Source organism: Struthio camelus, chromosome 8 (assembly GCF_040807025.1).
Source record: "Struthio camelus isolate bStrCam1 chromosome 8, bStrCam1.hap1, whole genome shotgun sequence".
NCBI lineage: Eukaryota > Metazoa > Chordata > Aves > Struthioniformes > Struthionidae > Struthio > Struthio camelus.
Window position 1 is genome coordinate 9,423,443 of NC_090949.1, and position 17,978 is coordinate 9,441,420.

Below are 17,978 nucleotides of genomic sequence, written 5' to 3' on the forward strand. Positions count from 1 at the left end.
CCTTGCACCAATGCAAACATTTGAGAGTTTACATAGTAAAACACATCTTGGAAGGATTTTCTTTGGGTGAGGGAGAGGCTGTATTTTGCCTGGATCAGTTCTCTACTGTTTTGTTGCATGGCTGTCCAGACAGTTGAGCTAGCAGAGTCTGCGGCTGAGGACAGAGCAGCATGGGAAGTAGAGAACCCATTTAATGTATTGCTGCTGTGAGGAAGGTATCAAGTGGAAGGAGTTAAAGTGGATCTGCATGCACCCAGAGTGCGCACCACACTTCTAATAGAGCTTCTCTTCAGGTCAGGGAAATGACTTTTAATGACTCTTTGGGAATCACAAGCCATGGAAGGAGAAATCCACCTCCTTGTGAGAGCTTGTATTTTTTAGCTGTGTGCTAAACCGCGGGTGGTCTAAAGTCCTGTATGTGTTCTCCAGCGCAAGGCTGCTGTTTTCAGAGTTGTCAAGTGGGCCAAGGGGAGGAGATGGTTGGAGTTGAGGTGGTCTTTCCTTCCTTTGGGCTTTGCCTCTTCCATCTAGCTCTGAAGGTAGGAAGTCCCCAGTGGGAAGAAGGTTTTGGGAGCTAGGGTGTGTGGTAGCGTCTCTTCGCAAAGAGGTTGTCAGCCAGGTACTTTCTTACTTGAATAATCAACTGTGTAACCAAAGCTACTGGAGGTTGTTTGGGATGTAACTGAATCTTTCACACCGATTCTTATGCAAATTCAAACATGTGCTCCTGCTTTCTAATGGGACAAGTGCAAACACAACTGATTCCCTTCAGAACTCAGCATCACTAGATCTTTAACTGCTAATGACTTTGTAGTAAGAGTGTGACTTGCAGAGCTGCATCTGTAACAAACTGTTTCTCACGGTCCTCTTACTGGTACAAATGACGTTTCTCTGTGTAGGTTCTGGCAAATGGTTTGGTGTGTTCAGTGCTGAAGCTTCGTGGACTAGCTCAGTGGCAACGTGAATTGGACATTTTAATACTGAGTTTGCTTTGCTGATGGGTTGGGCCTACTTGAAGATAAATTACATGACCTTGAATTCTGCAGAAAATAAAGAATTTGGTGTATTTAACATGAAATGGAAATAATCTTAAGTTTCTACCTGTAAGTCTATAGCCGTGTGTTGGCAAATACATTTAACAAGAATTATTTTGAGCTCCTGTGGGAGTTTGCTGTCTACAACCTCCTGTCAGAACTTCAAAATTAGGCTTGTTTTTTTCTTAAATGTACCGTGTGGTCAAAACCATGTGTGCTTATTTTTTTTTTAAATATAAACAGCCTAGAAATGTTTACTGTTTATGCACAAAATATCCAGCCAGTGACCGTAAGCATTTCCATGTTTCTACAAGAAATGAGGGTAATTATATAATAAGCAAAGATTCATATGGCTTAACTTGCCTCCCATCTGGCATTAGTTAGATTGATGTTTTCATCTGCGTGACCTCTTGGGGTGGGGAGAAATTATGAAAATAGAAAATATGGCTGAGAAAGACCTTACTAGGTCATCTAGTCCATGCTGGCTCTGCCTGAAGGTTGGAACAGTTCTACCGAACTACTCCTGTCAGCTGCTTGAGAGGCTGGCCGTTCCCCCGATGCCCGTTTTATTGAGCAGGTTTAGTAGGAGTTTTAGAACAACTGTTTTTAGTTGACCGAGGAGTTGCCTGTCCTGTATGTGCTTCTTCCCCAGTGTCTAAATCTATATTCAGAGTGAATGGCTATACTACAGCAGGAAGAGCTTCCTTTTTAAAAGAAAGCTATTGTTAGAGCATCATTCATCATAAATCTCTAGTATTTCTATCCTGTTCTTCTCTCTGTCCTCTTCCCACAGCCCTTTCCGCCCTTTCATCTGCCTGCTGATTTACAGTTTGCAGGGTCGGCTCCGAGTTCCTCGGGGCTGTCCCACAGCCTTCCTCTGTGGTCTCTTCCTCTCAGGCAGATAGTTTTCAGTGTCAAAAAGATCATTCCAAAACGTCCCCTTTCATGAAAATATATCTGCGTGCTTTCTAACTGGTGGAAAGATGATATGCTCCTTCGCCTATCAAGTTGCACCCACTGCCTTAAAATGAAGGATTTGGAAAGAAAGCTGAGAACTGCAAGAACGGGATCATATATATTTCATGTTGCTAGTGGCTTGCTAGGGGCTGAACTTCCTTTTATTTGTTCTTCTGCCTCTTTCCCATGCTGTACCTGAGGGTGTGCCAGAATTTAAGGTGCTCGCTTTCTGGCTGGCAGGATCCATATCTTATTTCTGCGAGGCTTCTGCTTGATTTCGCTTGTTGAAGGCCATTAATGTAGGCTTTGTCCTTGCATCAAGAATTGCCCTTGCTTCATGAATAGACTTGGAGTGTCCCCAGGCGCTTGGATGACCTTTGCCTACTCATGCTCATTCCCAGTAGAGAACTGAGTTATCGTGCAGATACCAAAAAAGATCAGAGGATTTGTTTCTCCTCACACTCAGTGTTCAGCAGCCAATGTGTAAAGCTGCTCATTGAGACAGACTGTGGTGATTCTTCTACCCTTGGCCCTTGGGGATGTGCTTGAGGGTGAGAAGCCTGGCAAGTGCTTAGTTCAAATAAGTGGGTAGAGCTTAGCTTTTTCCGGGGAGAAGGGATGGATCGCAGCGGGTGGATTTTTTCAGGTCAGCCTTCGGTCAGCATGCTAATAGTTCTCTGGTGTGTAAATGGCAGATCCTGCTGTTCGTCCTTAAAAAACCTCCATGATAAGTTTATGCTGTTCATTCAATTGTTTCCTTGTTCCAGGATCATAACCTAAGTGTACACGCAGTTTGGCAGTGCTGAATGGCTGTGTCTACGTTCCCACTGCACCTGTGGTGCAAGGCCAGCTTTCTGGTGCCTGTCCCTTGCTCTCTGTAGCAGAGATGGAACCATGCGCACGTTCCTCTTGGTGCCCTGCACAGATGCTGGTGGCCCTGAGTTTTGAAGGTGCAACTGTGTCTGTGTTTGGATGCTGAGGTTTGTTTTGCAACATTGCTCTCCTGCAGTCCAGAGTAGCCTGGATTGCAGTGCTTCTACCTCTGTACTTTGATCCTCTTGTTAGCGTTCATGAGGATCTCTGAAGAAATCTGCTGCACCCAGATGCTCAAGTATAGGCTCTGGTCCAGAGCTGGATTGTGAGTAGGCTTACCCTGACCTTGCCAAGGTCCCAGACGCGTGCTGTCTCCTGCATTTCTGTGGTATTTACTTTTCTCCTGGCCTCTCACAGCATTGCCACTGGCCACTGCTGAGGTTTCAAGCTTTAAAAGAAATGCGTAGTGCTTGGCTTCTCAACGGACTTGGAGTCAGTGTGCACTTTCCTGCAGAACGGGTCACCGTAAAGCTACCTGGTGAATATTGGTGAAGTCAAATAGTTCTGCACAGGACTTCTAGGGAGGCGGGGAAAGGTGCCTTGTTATACTTTGTACTTGTAAGTTCAGTGTAAATGATCCTGCGCTGACAGTAAAGCAAGCAACTGCGTAGGAATCCTGCTTTGCTTAACTCCTGACAAACAGCACGCGGGATGCTGGGCACGTTTAAGGCAGTCACCATGATGAGCTCTCAGAAGCAGCTCTTGATCTAGGACAACCGTAAAATGATTTTACTCTGTTCTTCCTTGCTTCCACTAGGTTGTCATATTTCTCTCTGGTGGTATTCAGATTTGCTGATGGTTCATATTTTAGCTAGGAAAAATGCCCCTTGTTGGGCTTCTGGTATGTCTGTATACAATCAAAAATGTTGAGTGGGCTGGGAATAGCTTCCAGCAAAGTTGTATCAGTTTCTTGGAGCTCCTTTGTTCGAAAGACATTCCTTTCTTTTCTCTCCCTCTTCTCATCCCCCTGACAGCCTACCTCTTCTCTACAAGGATGTGCTGAGGTAAATTCATGATCGTGTGCCTGAGGAGAAAAATGCACAGCTGCAAATACATTTTTTTAATGACACTTCATTGTTAAAGCATCTCAGAATAGATTTGCAGTGCCAATAGCCAGGGGATCAGAATGTGGTAACAAAGAGGATTTTGTTGAAGGCACTTGACTTTGATTTTTACCAAGCTCTGAGAATGTTTTAACTACTCGCGATTTCTGAGTTTGATGCAGATGGGAAATATCTGGGACAAGGTTGTTCTGTGGTGGTGGGGGGGTTATGTTAGATGTGTCCCTGAGACTGGGTGCCTAGTTGAGTTTTTCTGAGCTCTCCCTGCACTGTATCCCAGCTTTCAGATCCTTCTGCAATACAGTAAAGGAAGCATTACACATAAACTGATGTTTAAAGCATCAGGATTATCCAGTTTTGCTTGCTGCAGCTCTCTGGTACGTTTTCTAAAGACACGTTTTGGTAGCCTGCCCCTGCCCTCCCCAATGCATGGGGCAATTTTGCATCTCCCTTTCCTCTTGGATCTATCCAACTTTGTGATTTCTTGCTCCTTACAATGTGTAACAAAGCCGAGTGTCCGGAAGCTGCAGGTGTGCAGTATTCTGTCGCAGTTACCGGGCTCTGGTGCTGCCAGTGTTTGGTGAGGGGCTGGCTGAAGCAAAGCGATAGCAGGGACCAGCATCTGTTTACAGATAAGCTGAAACATATTTATTGGCATCACAATAGGTTTGTACCCATCTAAAGGCAGAATTTGGTATAGTTTGGGAGTGAGCAATGCTCCGTTCTCCAGGAACTTCATCTTGTCTCCTACAGTTCCTGTCTCATGAGTGGCAAATAGGGAGTTCACGCTCTGTCTCTAGCTTTTGTTTCTTCATTTTCCTTCCTCTGTCAACAGGCTGCTGCTGTTCCTGCTAACAGCCTCCTGGACTGTCCTGGTTCCAAAATGATACCCGTTTTCCAAGCTATTGCATGAGTAACTTTGGGCTTTCCTCCCGTGAGTGAATTCACGTTCTCCACCAGCCCCCGCAAGAGGAGCTGCTGTGAGGAGAAGCAAACCTGTGCTTGAGACAGCACATCTGCAACCCGAGGACTCTGCTGCGCATCAGTCGCTGGGGACCATCTGTCTCTGCAGTGTTCTTGCCGATTCAGGTGTGGAAGCAGAGAAATAGCTTAGTCCTTTGTGTGAACTTATATATCTAAATATATACGTATATATAGTTATAATTCTCATATATGCAATATATGAAGATCTCTTAGTAACAGAGTTGTAGCATGTGCTCTCCTTGGCTCCGTTTTCCTTCAGCCAGTTTTGAGGTGCTTGCTGTGAGCTGATGAGCTGACCTTTACTTCACAGTAGGGGAGATGAAGGCTCAAAATAAACACCTGGGGAGTGGTAGCAAGTCCACACTGGTGCTCTGGAGAGCTCAGACTGCCCTGGGCCAGGTGCCAGAGCCCTGGAAACCCTGGACTTTTCTAATCCTCCCTCTCCGTGTTAGGGAAATGTGATCTCTTCAGAGATGCCCTTCTGAAGAGGGGGTGACTGTATTGTGAGAGGTTTGTGAACCCGCTAGGATTAAAATGGCCGTATCGTCTCCTAATCATTTCTGAGTTTATGCCCGTGTTCTGAAGCTGTACTCATGTCCTATAACCTACTGGCGTTAAGCTGTGCAGATTGATCTGTGAATTGCGCGTGCTATGTTGATAACGTTTTAAGGTCAGTTGCAGAGTTTCATATTTGTGCTCAGTTATATTCTTTCGGCTGCTGAAACAGTGTTAAAAACCTGTTGGAAGGGATTTCTGTGGCTTTCTGACGTTGTGGTGACGTTCCTTGTGGTCCACAAACTTTTACTGATTGTGGACGTGACTAGCCTGGTGCTGAAGGTGATGCCAAACCATGGCCTGGGAGACTTCCTGCAAATTGCATGTGAAATCTTAAAATGGGAAGTATTGTTCTGCCATTCGTAAGATGCGAAAATCTTACGATTTTCTCATCATGGCTTCAGTGTAAGTGCCCAGGCTCCAAAGGAAAAGAGCATGAAGGATGCTGGATTTGGATTGCTCTGTAACGGATGGGCACAGAGGAACAGGTTTAGTTTTACAGGTACCGCGAAGTGAGAACTTCTTGTATCATCCTTTTAAATCTCGGCTCAACATGCCATATATTGGACATTTAGCTGCCATTTAGTGTATTTGAGGATAATGGTGGAAATCTGAGCTTGGTACTTCTGGTCATAAGCATAAAAGTATGTAAATATGTTTCATATATGGTAGCCATAGGCTCGAATAATAATAGGTGTAGTCAGTGTGCAAAAATCAGAGGTTAAGTATGGTCCTGTGAGTCACAGAGGTAAAAAAAAAAAAAAAAAAAAAAAAAAAAAAAAGGATACTTCCCATCCTGAAGGTTGAAATAATGTCGTGACACCAGAGTTTGTCCCTGTTGCATCCTCCCTGGTGAGCCTGAACTATTCCTGTAACAGAAGTTTCCTTGGCAGCTTGCGTATGTGCACCGCTTTCAGGGTGCTCCCTGCCTGCCTCATCCATAAACCCGAGTACCGACCACAGGACGGTGCTGATCTGTTCTTCGCTCCTAGTTATGTTGGCATCAAGCAAAGGTATTGGAAGAGAATGTTTTCAGGGACTTGAGACTGACCTGGCTGTAGAGTTTCGTCTCCATGGGTAATCTCCAGGTGTGATCCTGTTCACAAATGGAGTATTTTAATGCTTGATGTGCTCCTAGGTACCCCCTCGCAGCAGTGAGCCTTAATTGCCTGCTGAGGAGCAGACATCTCGCATCCAGCCTCTATTTGTTCTTGCCTCATTTACCTCCATCTGTTTGTACTGTGCTTGATTCTGGAGCACATCTGTAGTTTATCTTGGTAAATACCAGTTCAGCAGAAACAGAACTCCTAGGCCTGATAAAAGGTTGTGGGGACCAAGCTCATTATAGTTGTTATAAACAACTTTTTTGTTACGATCAACGTTTTTTTTTTTTTTTTCTTCGTTGCTTATCTTCAGCTTTAAAAATATTATGGGGTTCTGGAACAAGTTCTGAGCAGTGAAGACCAAAGTCTCAGAGCACCTTACGTCCATCACAGATGACTAGTTTGCTCGTTTACGTAGGTCAGTCAGATATTTTAATGACTATTGATAAATTGGACTAACTGGTCCAGGCATTTGGGTTGCTTTGCTGGTCCCTTATTGCTTTCAGGAATGAAATATTACCAGCAGCGATGCAGAAGAAATGTAATATTGAAATAATATTGACTCTCTGCTTGCCAGCTCAGCTTCCGACAGCTGCTGAAGAGAATTAGAATATTAAGCAAATGCAAATATGTCTCCAGAGCAAATCACTGCATTCTGCCCACCACTGCAAACACTTGGCACTGCTGGTTCTTCTGAACTCCTTGAGAAAAACTATGGTTTATGTGTCTTCTCCCCTTCCCCCCTCCCCCCCTCCCCCCCCCACATTCCCCAAACATAAAGGTGATATAACCTTTCAGGAAATATGGTAAATGTGAGTGGCCAGGTTTCCCCCCGCTTTTCCCATGAGAAATACAGTGAAATCTCAATTATGAGTTTTTGAAAGAAAACTGGAAAACCTTGCTGTGAATTATTTCCAAAGAAATGTTTTTTTTTTTTCAGTAGCAGCTTTTTAAAGTAGAGCATACAGGGTATATTTAGATGTGAAGAGAGAGACTGGAGAAGAAGAAAAAAAAAGACATGTTTTAAGTATTGTTGAGAGACATTTTGAGATCATCTGGGAACTAGCTGCTGCCTTAAAGGAAGCTGCCTTATTTCAGAGTGGATCAGAAGTGCTCTGAAAACTTGAGCTGTTTGCAAGCCCTGCTGCAATGGTCTAGAAATGCATTTCCTCCCAGCAGCTCCCACGACCTGTAAGGATAGCCTGGTGATGCAGATTCCTTCCTGTTCAAATATCTATCTCCACAGAGCTCGAGGAAGATGAATCACACAGTCCTTGTCAATACCGAATCTACTTCTGCAGCACTGTTGAGTAACCTTCACAAGCTGGCTTTAAAGATTATGAGAGATCCTAGTTTCTCTGTTCATTAGTGCACTTTTGGCTGGTTCTGGAGTTTCCAAGGCCTTCGGTGCGGAGCTTGTGTTTTGCCTGACAGTGGGCTATACACCGTGCCCTCTGTAATCCTTTTTAGTGAAGTTTGGCTGGTTTTGGAAGTTACAACTGTTGCTTCTGTTTACCACTAAAGTTATTTCCCTGGCAGTAGTGGTTCATAAAGCCATTTAGTTCTAGCATCAGCATAGCTAATTGCACCTATCTATTTACTCTTTAAAAATCTCACTCGCTCCCTGTTCTTTTGTGATCTCCTTTCCAGTTTATCTGTGCTTTCCTGAGCACTGTAGCAGACAGTCTGCAAAAGAGCAAGTGCTGCCCAGCCCATCTGATGGAAGAAAGGCAAGGGATCAGGTCTGGAATGCAATGCAGCCTCAGCTGAAGGCATCAAGAGGCGCTGCTTTTCTTGCAAGCTGAGCTTTTGCCGTTTCAGCTTTTTTTGATCACTGGTAATATTGCAAAGCTGCATTCGGCTTGCCCCCTCCTTACGTGGGGGAGAGATCTGCAAGGGACAGTAAGTTTTAGCTGTTTTTCCCTAGATGTAGCTGTTTCCGTTTGAGGGAGCACTAGCCACTGTTTCCAATGTGTTTAATCCTGAAGAGAGTTCGGCGCTTTTAGTGGCAGCATCTAGAGTTTTTTGAGAGTTATATTTAGCACTGACGAAGCCTGCTTTGTCAGCTGTGTGTTGTTGCCTTGTAAGAACTGGCACTGTTCAAATCTAAATACAATGCTGCTAGGGAAAGAAAGAACCTCCCTTTTATAACTATTTTAATATGTTTGACTTGGAAACATCCTTTGAGCTGTGGCCAGAAAGTAAATGGGTTGTCAGAATTGCCATCCCCTCGTGCAGGGATGAGCAGGTGTCGTGAGGCTCAGAGGGGTGCAGTGCTGCACGTCTCCAGCTTCTGCGTGCCACAGTGCTGTCAGGGTGAACAGCTGAGATGTTGTGAGTGTTGCACGAGACGTTCAGTACGGCTGCAGGATTTGCTCATTGTGGAGCTGATGCTTCTCTCAACCGTCCTTCGAACCTGCTGTTGAGTACGTGGGGTTTTGGGGTTACTACTTCACTTTTGCTGTTCACACACGCACACACACGTGCACAGTTCAGGTTACTAGTGCTGTATTTTTGGAACCTCTGCGTGCTGGAAAAAAATCATATGTTCAAGTGCTAAATAGTCTTCCTGTGCTTGAGGCCCAATTAGACTTGTGCAAAAAATGGTGATGAATTCTGATATCTCAGACTATCATCCCATTCCCCTCTGGGGTTAGGGGACAGGGGAGACAGTGTTAAACATGGGGTGAGTGAAGGGACAGTGTAGACCATTGGCTCTGCAGGGATACTGGGGTGTTTGGTAGCACGTGCCTGATCTGGAAGATGGCCAGAATGGCAGGCTTTGACAGACTTGCTTTAATGAGAACAGCATTGGGATCTGTAAAGTGTTTTTTTGCAGCCTGAAAGCAAGTCCGTCAGCAGGATGCTTTACATATTTGATTCTTGTTCTGGCTAATACCAAACGTACCCTTGACGTTCAGAAATGTTTTTTGCTATCGCTGGCTGCTCCCGTCTTTACAGGACCTCTTGGATTCTCAGTAAAAGAACAAATAGCCACTTGGGCTCTAAATTACACCTACGTGGTCCTCCTGTTGTGTGTGTGTGTGTGTTTTTTTTTTTTTTTTTCCTCTCCAGGCTGTGTAGTCTTTGCAAACAAAACACTGCTCATCATGCACTGAATGCAGCTGGTTTAAATCAGAGTTACAGTATGATGATCTGTTTGGAATGGACAACCTACCCAGGATTTGCTGCCTTGGGTCCATATGGGTCAGCAAGGGAAAAGTGAGCTTTTCTTCTCCCACAGCAGTTTTTAGGAAGTCCGTTTATTCAGAGTAATAAAATATGGTTATTTTTCAGAGAAGCACCAGATCTTAAGGATTGCACACCATCAGGATCTTGGCTTTGACTGGGAGAACAGCATGTCTGACTGTCACTGATGAACTGGGCAGCGTTCAGGGATGGTTGAGTGAGAAGTAATTTGATGCAACTCATGATGTGAGCCTGTCTGTTCTCAGGAGTGACAAGCTGTTCAGCTCACCTGTGTATCAGAAGGTGTCATGGAAGCTGCTCTAAATGGAGAGAAATAAGGCAGAGATGGCAAATTGTTCAGGCCCAAGAGGAAACTCTGATTTGTGGAGAGAGAAAATCCATCCATTTTTCCTAGCCTACTTTCCCAACTGAAGACTTCCTAGTCCTGAACTCCCACGATGAAGAGAGCGCAGTGACAGGTAACCTGAGCAGAACTGAAGTCACAGCTACAAGCTCTTCTGTCATGGGCCTGAAGTCAAGACACCTGTTGGTGTAGTTTTTCTTCTAGATGGGGCCTTTGGCTGATTTATAGACAAAAGGAAAGGGAAAGATCAGCAGGTTTCAGGTTGAGTCTTGACCTCTGTTGATTTGCAGGTCTATGGGACTGCCTCTGCAGTGACTGGGGCTGTGGCGTCTCCCTGGCCAGAGTGGGCAAACAGGAGAGCACAGGACTGGGTGGCATGGCAGCAAGCTATCGCTCTAGGCCGTTCAGCGATGAGAACGGAAAGCATGTTGAAAGCAGCCAGGTGAGAGAGTGCTGAAGACCTGTGCTTCCTACTATCAGAAAGAAAATGGGGGAGAAGGGACCAAATCAGCCTGGCTTGGCAAAAGACTTCTCTCTGCTCATCTGCCTCTGCTCAGGCGTGCCCTGGGCTACTTGCTGCTGAGTGCGTGCAGGCGTGAGACTGGGCAGGGGAGTTGCTAGGGAAGTGGCTGTTAGAGAATTGGATTCTTGACACAGCAGTCAAGGAGAGTTTGCCGTCTGACTTGCTCCACAGGAGGGATGAGGGGGGAAGAGCCAGCCCACCAGAGGACTGTGGTCTCATTTGTTGCAGGGGTGCAGCAGGATGGGTCACGTGCCAGCTCTGCCAGTCCCAGTTGCTGTGGAGATGTTACAGTTCCCTACCTGATGCAGCCTGCTGTATTTGAGGCTGCTGAGCTCATGCTCGGCGTTGAGAAATGCATGTGATGGAGGGGAGGAGGGGGGAGAGGGTAGAGGTTAGCATGCAGGCAAAGGCACATGGCGGAGAAAACGCATACCTTGAGGTTTTCTCTTTAACCCTTCTGTCACACCCTTCTGGCTAGTACCTAAAAGACCCGTCCTACCTCTGTGAGAAATCCCTTGGTGTGCTGGAAGGCTGGCTGCTGTCTTTGTTCTCATGGCCGGCTGCAGCACTGCTGGCTTGGGAGGAGGATGCTGGTACAAATGAAGGCAGAGCAGCACATCTCTGTGCTTTTGCAGCAAGCTGTGGACAGATCAGGAAGCCTCTAGCTCTGATGGTCCCTCTCATCAGCCGGTCACTTTGTGCAGCTCCCGATAGTCCCGGAGGCTCCGGGGACAGCTGGGAGCAGCTCCTGCCAGGCAGGGAGAGTGCTTCTGTAGCATGCCTGGAATAGCTGATCCCAGGGATCAGCCCACTGCGTGACGAGCACTGCCGCCTGGGGCAGGAGGCCTGCGAGGAAAAGGCAGGTTGCATAAGGAGGGTATGCGAGAGAGGGGTGAGCCAGAGAGGGGAGGGCTACGGTGTTTGCTCCAACTGAAAGTCTCTCCTTTTCGTCCATTACCTGTTTCTTTTTTTTTATTCTTCTTCCCTTTAGTGTTTCCCTTTGGTTTTGGGCGTGATTAGTTTGCTCATGATTTGGTGTGTATTTGTACTCTGATCTGCGAGGTTTGCGGTGGGGAGCTTGCCCTTTCCCCGGGAATGAAGCCCTAACAACAGAAACTGTTTGACTAGCCCACATCCTAGGTTCCCCTTCCCCAGCATGTGCTGCTTTGACTGCTCTTGTTAGGTGCTCAAATGGGCGACTGAAATTTCGGTGCTGCAAGGCTTTCTGCGCAAGAGACTCTGCTGCAGTGCGTGATGTCCAGTGCAAGCTTGTTGGAGTCACAAGCTACTGTTGGCCTTTGGTCCGATGGACATGGCTCTTCCTGCTCTGTCTCTATCTCACTGCTTGTTCCTTGGCCACTGGTACATTTGGTTAACACAGCCAGTACTAAATTAATACAACTAGTGTATCAGCTGTATTTGTGTCCTCCATAATACAGAACATGTAGTCCTGGTAGTCTGTCAAAGGAGCCTTGACTGCGAATCAGCTTTTCATCCTTTGCTGACTTTAGTTTTTAAAGCTAATAAAACACCTTCCTATTCCCCCAAAACTTTCAAAACATCAGTCAAACCTAATCTACTAGTTTTATGACGTCTATAATTAAGGCTCGCTTTTGTGTCGGGTTCTGTGCAGTCCAGGTGCTCTGGATGCTGAGTTTGAAGGAGGCAAACCAGGAGAGGTGCATTTAACTAAATGTGTGCCTGTGCTTGCCTTTGCAAGCAGCAGCATGTGAATACGCAGGTGAGTTCTTCTCACTCCTTTGTACACCATTGCTGGAGCTGTACTGAGAAATAGACCTAATCTCAGCTTTGTGCTTTTTCTCCAAGTCGCCCTGAAGAAGGATTTGAAACCATCAAAATGAAGCATAAGGAGCCAAATGTTTAGCAGCGTGTGTAAGAACTAAGATCCCAGTTGAGATCAACAGATGTGTGAAGAGAACTGCTTCAGTTCTCACTCAAATGATTTCTTGAAGGGAGAGCGCTGCAGTTTCTCCATAGCACAGCTCTGAGCACCTGCCTAGAGCCGAGTGGTAGGTTACAGACCTGTTTCCTGCCAGTAGGACTTGGAATCGTTCAGGTCTCAGTCAGGTAGTCAAAACATGGTGCGACACAATTGTCAGTTTGCACAAAGAGGTTTTTCTCTTTTATCTGAAGAGTATATGGAGCTGTGGAGATGTAGCTTTAACCCCTGTGGGTTTCTCCAGTGTTGCTGTGCCTTAGTAATGCCCTTTCCTTTCTTACCTTTTCAGGTGTTAAGAGGTGAGATGTGCCAATGGGATATGTAAACTCTAGGTTTTGTGAGCCAGAGCTATTTGGCTTGCAAGGATCCCAATTGCTGCCTGCCTTGGCTAAAGCTCCTAGAGCCAGCCAGCAGTGTCTTGGCCCACTGAAGGAAGAGATCTCTCTGCATTTTCCAGCTGATATGTTGGCTTGGGAGTATCTAAGCTCAGATGTGCTTTAATCCTTGGTCATATTAACTGTCTGGTGCTCCTCGAACAGCAAACGTGCCTATGCAGAACTCTAGGAGCTTTTCAAACTGATGCATGTCTGAAGAATGTTGACACCCTCTTCCCCCTTGCTTTGCTTGCTCATTTTGGAGCAGGTATATTTGCAATATATCTGAAGTGAGCAGGACAATATTTCAACTGTGAAAGGGTAGCACGTGACTGCACATGTCTGCGTCCTTGTGAGGTCCTGGTTAGAAGGCCTGTTACGTAAAATAATCTCCCATCCTCTTACCTGTTGGAACAAGAACTGCTGGCTACAACGTTTTTGTGGATCCTAGTCTCTAGAATCTTAAGAGCTTAATTCTCTGTGTTAACACTGGGAAGCGGCTTTCCAGATCCTTCAGCACAACAACAATGGAAATACTTGCTTTGCAATTTTGTTTCCTGGCTTCTTGAAGCTTACTTGAACGGATCTGTACCAAACGAACTGATTGAAGATTGAGATTTATCTTAGTGGTAGACCTGAATGAAGGAAAAATAAGCAGAGACTAGTATGGGACCACAGTGCTTCTCTGCAGGTTGCCCAAGTTATGTTTCCGGCATGACAGAAGTTGGGGCTCTTGACCTTTCTGTCTCCCCATTTAAGAAGTACCTGCCTCTGAGCTTGCTTGAGAATGGGATCGAGATGAAATCCTATGAGGAAATTAGCTCATAAGTTTTGGAAAGTGGAACTGCTGGAAGAGCAGTGGTTCTACCATTGATGCTCTCGACTAGAGGTCCTCCTGTAACACCTCCGTGACGTTAGAGGCCATCTATCTCTGCTCCTCCACTTTCTCCCTGAGCTAATTCTCCTAAGCCAGTACAGAGCCCTGCCGGAGGGTGCAGTAACTAATACATGCATGTGTTGTGTTTATCCTCCTCAACATGTGCCAAACAGGCATAAGAAACTACGCAGCTGGTTGTGTGCTGCAAGCGTTCATACCTCGCTCAAGCAGCTGTCTTGGAAAAAATGCTGTGCAGGGCTTCTCGTACAGTCCTCTCCCGCATAAGCGCCCGCTCAGCTATGTGCAGAACGGTTATGTTTGTCTGGAAAATCATGTGTGTAGGTGGGCGTCTCCCTCCACTTCTCCTTCAAGTGGCTCACGATTTATTTTGGGACTGACTTGCGCGTAAAGTTTCAGCTCAGAGCAAAACGCTCAAAGTTGGGGTTGAAAGTGCCAGCGAAGGAGGCCGCGTGCTGTCCTGAAACGCTGAAGTAATCTGGGTCATATGAATCTGTCCAGGAACCAATGGAGTCTAATTCCTTGTTTATGTCCATCAGTTTATTGAAGTTTACAGACCTCCAAGAGGAGAGCGTTCCTGGAAAGAAACATTGCCTCTAGGAGCAGTTTTTCACGGCCTTCTATTTGGACAAGGGTAACCTATTTAGTGAGCCAGACTCTTCCTGCCGCAGCTCCTGTCTTGCACTTGGAGTCTCCCATAGTCATGGGTGCATCCATTATTAATCTTGACTTCCATATGGCTTAATTAAAATACAGGTCTCTAATTTTTAATTTTTCCTTCCTGTTGGTTTGACTGTCTCTGCATGAGTGAGGTCTCAGTGTAATTACTATGCTCCCTGTAGAGAAACAGGCATTTAATTCAGTGAGGCAGACTCTTCCTTAGAGCAGGTTTGTTTTCCTCATCTTTCTACTCCAAGGGATGCAAAAACAAAATAGCCAGTGAGTAAAGAATTCGACACCTTATTTGGTTGCTTTGGGTATGTTTGATGTTGGATCTCAGTTACCAAGCGTTACGCTCTTTTGCAGATAACTGCCCTCCTGGGCAAAGAGTGTGTGGGGATGCTGTTCAGCACAACTCATGCTAGCAAGGAGACACTACTCGCTGTAGTGTCGTTCCAGGCTTTTTATAAGCCACTCAGAATAATTTGGCCTCTTCCAGCTTCAGACTTTGGGCTTCTCAATTCCCATTGTGAGTCTATGTGCTAGGTTATTTTCCCCGTGTGCACTGAAAACATGTAGGTGTGTGAAACTTCCAAATGTAGCGTTGTTGTTGTTATTCCTTCCATGTCCCTGTTCCTACCCTGTTTTTCTTACCAATGTTCAATAATGGTGACAATTCTTAACATGTTTATTCATGAAAATGTCTTGTGAGGCCAGTTGCCTTCCTGATCCCTGAGACTTGACAAAGGTACAGGAAAATCTAGGCTAAAGATAGGTGTATGAAGAGAGGTGCTGCTGTTTTCAGAGACAGTGATGGCAGGCATTGAAACCTGAATCCTTGCCATACCTGTGGATGTGAGCAGTTCAGGATCCCTGTACCTGGCAGCATAGGTACCAAGCTTGCTGTGGATGCAGCGACATGCTTGGAATATATATAATATATACATATATACATATATATACATATATATATGTATGTATGTATGTGTATGTGTGTCTGTGTGTATGTGTGTGTATATATATATATATGTATATAAAAAAAAATTTTTAAGGATGTTTAAGTAAAGTACAGCTCCTTTCAGCCATGTGTTTTGAAGCTTGCTTTGATTTGCAAGCTGTAAAGTTAGACTGAAGACCTGGAATAGTAAGCATGTTGAGGGTAAGAGTGATTTGGTGGGATTTAGACTATAAGAGTGCCTGTTTTTTCTTTTTTCTTTTTTTTTTCCTCCTACCCCCCCCCCCCTTTTTCCCCCTACTGGAGAATATAAGCATTTCATTGTTGTTTATGTGAAGTGCCTTTTAGTACCAGTAGTCTAGCAATGGAGGATGAAGAAAGCAGATGTATCCCATGTCTTTCTTTTTTTTTTTTATTTTAAATATAACTGTTTTTCTGATCACTGTGAAGGAGGCTTTTAATCCCCCCCCCCCCCCCCCCCAGCAGCAAGTGCTCCGTAAGGTTTGATCAAAGCTCATAAATGATGAATTGAAAGAATGCCCGGCGGAGAACAGAGCGCCCCTTCTCGTGTTCGGCTGCGCGCGCGGAGAGCACAATTGTTTCTGTGCGTACCTTTTTCCTCCCCGGGCTTCAGGCCGGACAGAAAAGGCCCTTTGTTCCCTGCCTGCCAGCTGAGACAATGCCAGCGTGTTGTTCTACCTCTGCTCCCATCACCTGACCCACCAAGGCTCTGTGGGTTTTGGCAAGCTGAGCGCAATTGTCCTCTAGCTACAGCATTACAAAGAAAACAAATGGCATCACAGCCTGCTTCCTGCAGATCACGGCCAGGCCGCTTTGCCAGAGCAGCGGGACGGGCGCGCTGGCCGTTTTGCTCCGGACAAGGCGGGGAAGCTGGCCATCTCTCCTGCCCTCCAGGTTGAGGGGTGTAACCTCATCTGACTTGCACTGCATGAGGACGCTTAGTGTTGAATGTGCCGCTTAGTGTTGAATGTGCCGGCCTCTGCTCTCCTGTTTCCGTAGGTGCTGGCTTTGCTCAAGGAGAGGTTTGGCCTGTTGGGGAGCTGGGCTTCCCCTCTGCCGGTCGAGCACAGCTGCAGCTGTCCTGCCCGCCGCTGCTGCCGCTCCACCCCGTGCCCAGCGCCTCCCGGGCTCTAGCACGTTTGTCTCGATTACACTCAGCCCAGCTGTTGGTGCTGGGACAGAGGGGAACTGAGGCCCAGTCAGCCCCCACGTTTTTATTGCTTTTCATGTAACTTCAATAAGGTGTGCGGTCTCTGGCTGCGCTCTGTTCTGGTGCAAACCTCTGCCAAGGAGAGAGCTTTTAGTGCTCTTTTCCCTTGCTTTTGGGGGCTGCCAGTGGGAGCAGCGCTTCGCGAATGGGCAAGGAGAGTGGTCGTGTGAGCTGGGGTGGAGAAGACACTGATAAGGGCAGATTTGGAGAGGTGCTTGAATGAAGACGGTGAGAGCTAAGTCTCTGCTGTTTTTAGCCCTGCTAGTGAGGGGAGAGAGATCAGCCAGGGCCATAGGAGTTTCTGGATATGGCAGGCAGCAATTGCTTCAACTTCTGCTGTGCTCCTGTTGGGAAGAGCCTTTACCTGCGTGTCTCCCACGGTTTTGCACCCAGGCTGATCATGTCCGCCATGGAGCGTTACAATAAAGCAGTGTGGCAGCCTCCCACTGCAGTGATGAAGGACGTGGGCCTGGCAGAGCTAAGCTGCTTGTGCTGCCCTTGCAGTGGTGACTTGTCGGGGTTCCCAGGTTCAAGGGTAGGCTTCAGTCGATACGTTTGTGCTGGGCGTGCACCAAAATCCAGCATCTGTTCCTCTTCCCTTCCACTCTACTACTGGACTTTGTCCCTTCGGGTGCAGACCCTAATGCTGCATTCACTGTGTTCAGGAGCAAGAGCTCAGTGGTGGTCCCAGAGGAGCTGTGCTGAGCCTTGCTGGTGTCCCCTGGCAGAGGCTAGAGGATGTCCCCCTCACAGGGTAGGGGGCAGACCCGGAGTCAGTGCCTGCTCCTGGCCAGTGTCCTGGATGATGTCTGGTCTCTAGAGCCCACCCTGCAGCTTTTTCTGGCTGCAGCGTTCCTCAGGCTGAGCTGTCTTTGCTTCAGGTTTCTCCCTCCCTGAAGTTTTTCTAGGCACACCCTCGTGATTACACCAGCTGGTAGTAACTCTTCTTCTGTGAAATTGTGACCGTGCCAGTACTGTGGTCCCATTACCTCAGAGCTTTAACTCGAGCTGCACCTAATCCAAATGTCCTCCCCTCCCAAGCTCCCTGTGCTGGAAGGCAGAAATGCAAACAGCTTTAACCAGAACAATGTGCCATTGCCTGGGTAAAGAATGTGATTTACTTGCATATGTGTGGCATGTGAACGCCAGGGCCAGAGGCCTTGTTGTTGAGTCCTCTCTTGCGCGTGCGCTCCCTCACGTGTGTGTGTGTGTGCGCACGCGCGTGTGCTCGCTCTCTCTCTTTTTTTTTTCCTCTCCCCA

General features: G+C 46.6%; 1 protein-coding gene across 10 annotated transcripts in view; it reads left to right on the top strand.

Annotated features, from left to right (window-relative positions):
- The window catches only part of PACS2 (phosphofurin acidic cluster sorting protein 2), an 87,797-nt gene that overhangs the window by 11,814 nt on the left and 58,005 nt on the right, over positions 1-17,978 (top strand). The window contains exons 2-3 of one of the 10 annotated variants that reach the window (XM_068952013.1): positions 10,023-10,235; positions 10,411-10,562. The exons of the other annotated variants lie outside the window; for them this stretch is intronic. Of the exons in view, the coding sequence (XP_068808114.1) occupies positions 10,531-10,562 (32 nt within the window). The 5' untranslated portion in view covers positions 10,023-10,235; positions 10,411-10,530. The remainder of the gene's footprint in view (positions 1-10,022; positions 10,236-10,410; positions 10,563-17,978) is intronic. 10 annotated transcript variants of the gene reach the window in all.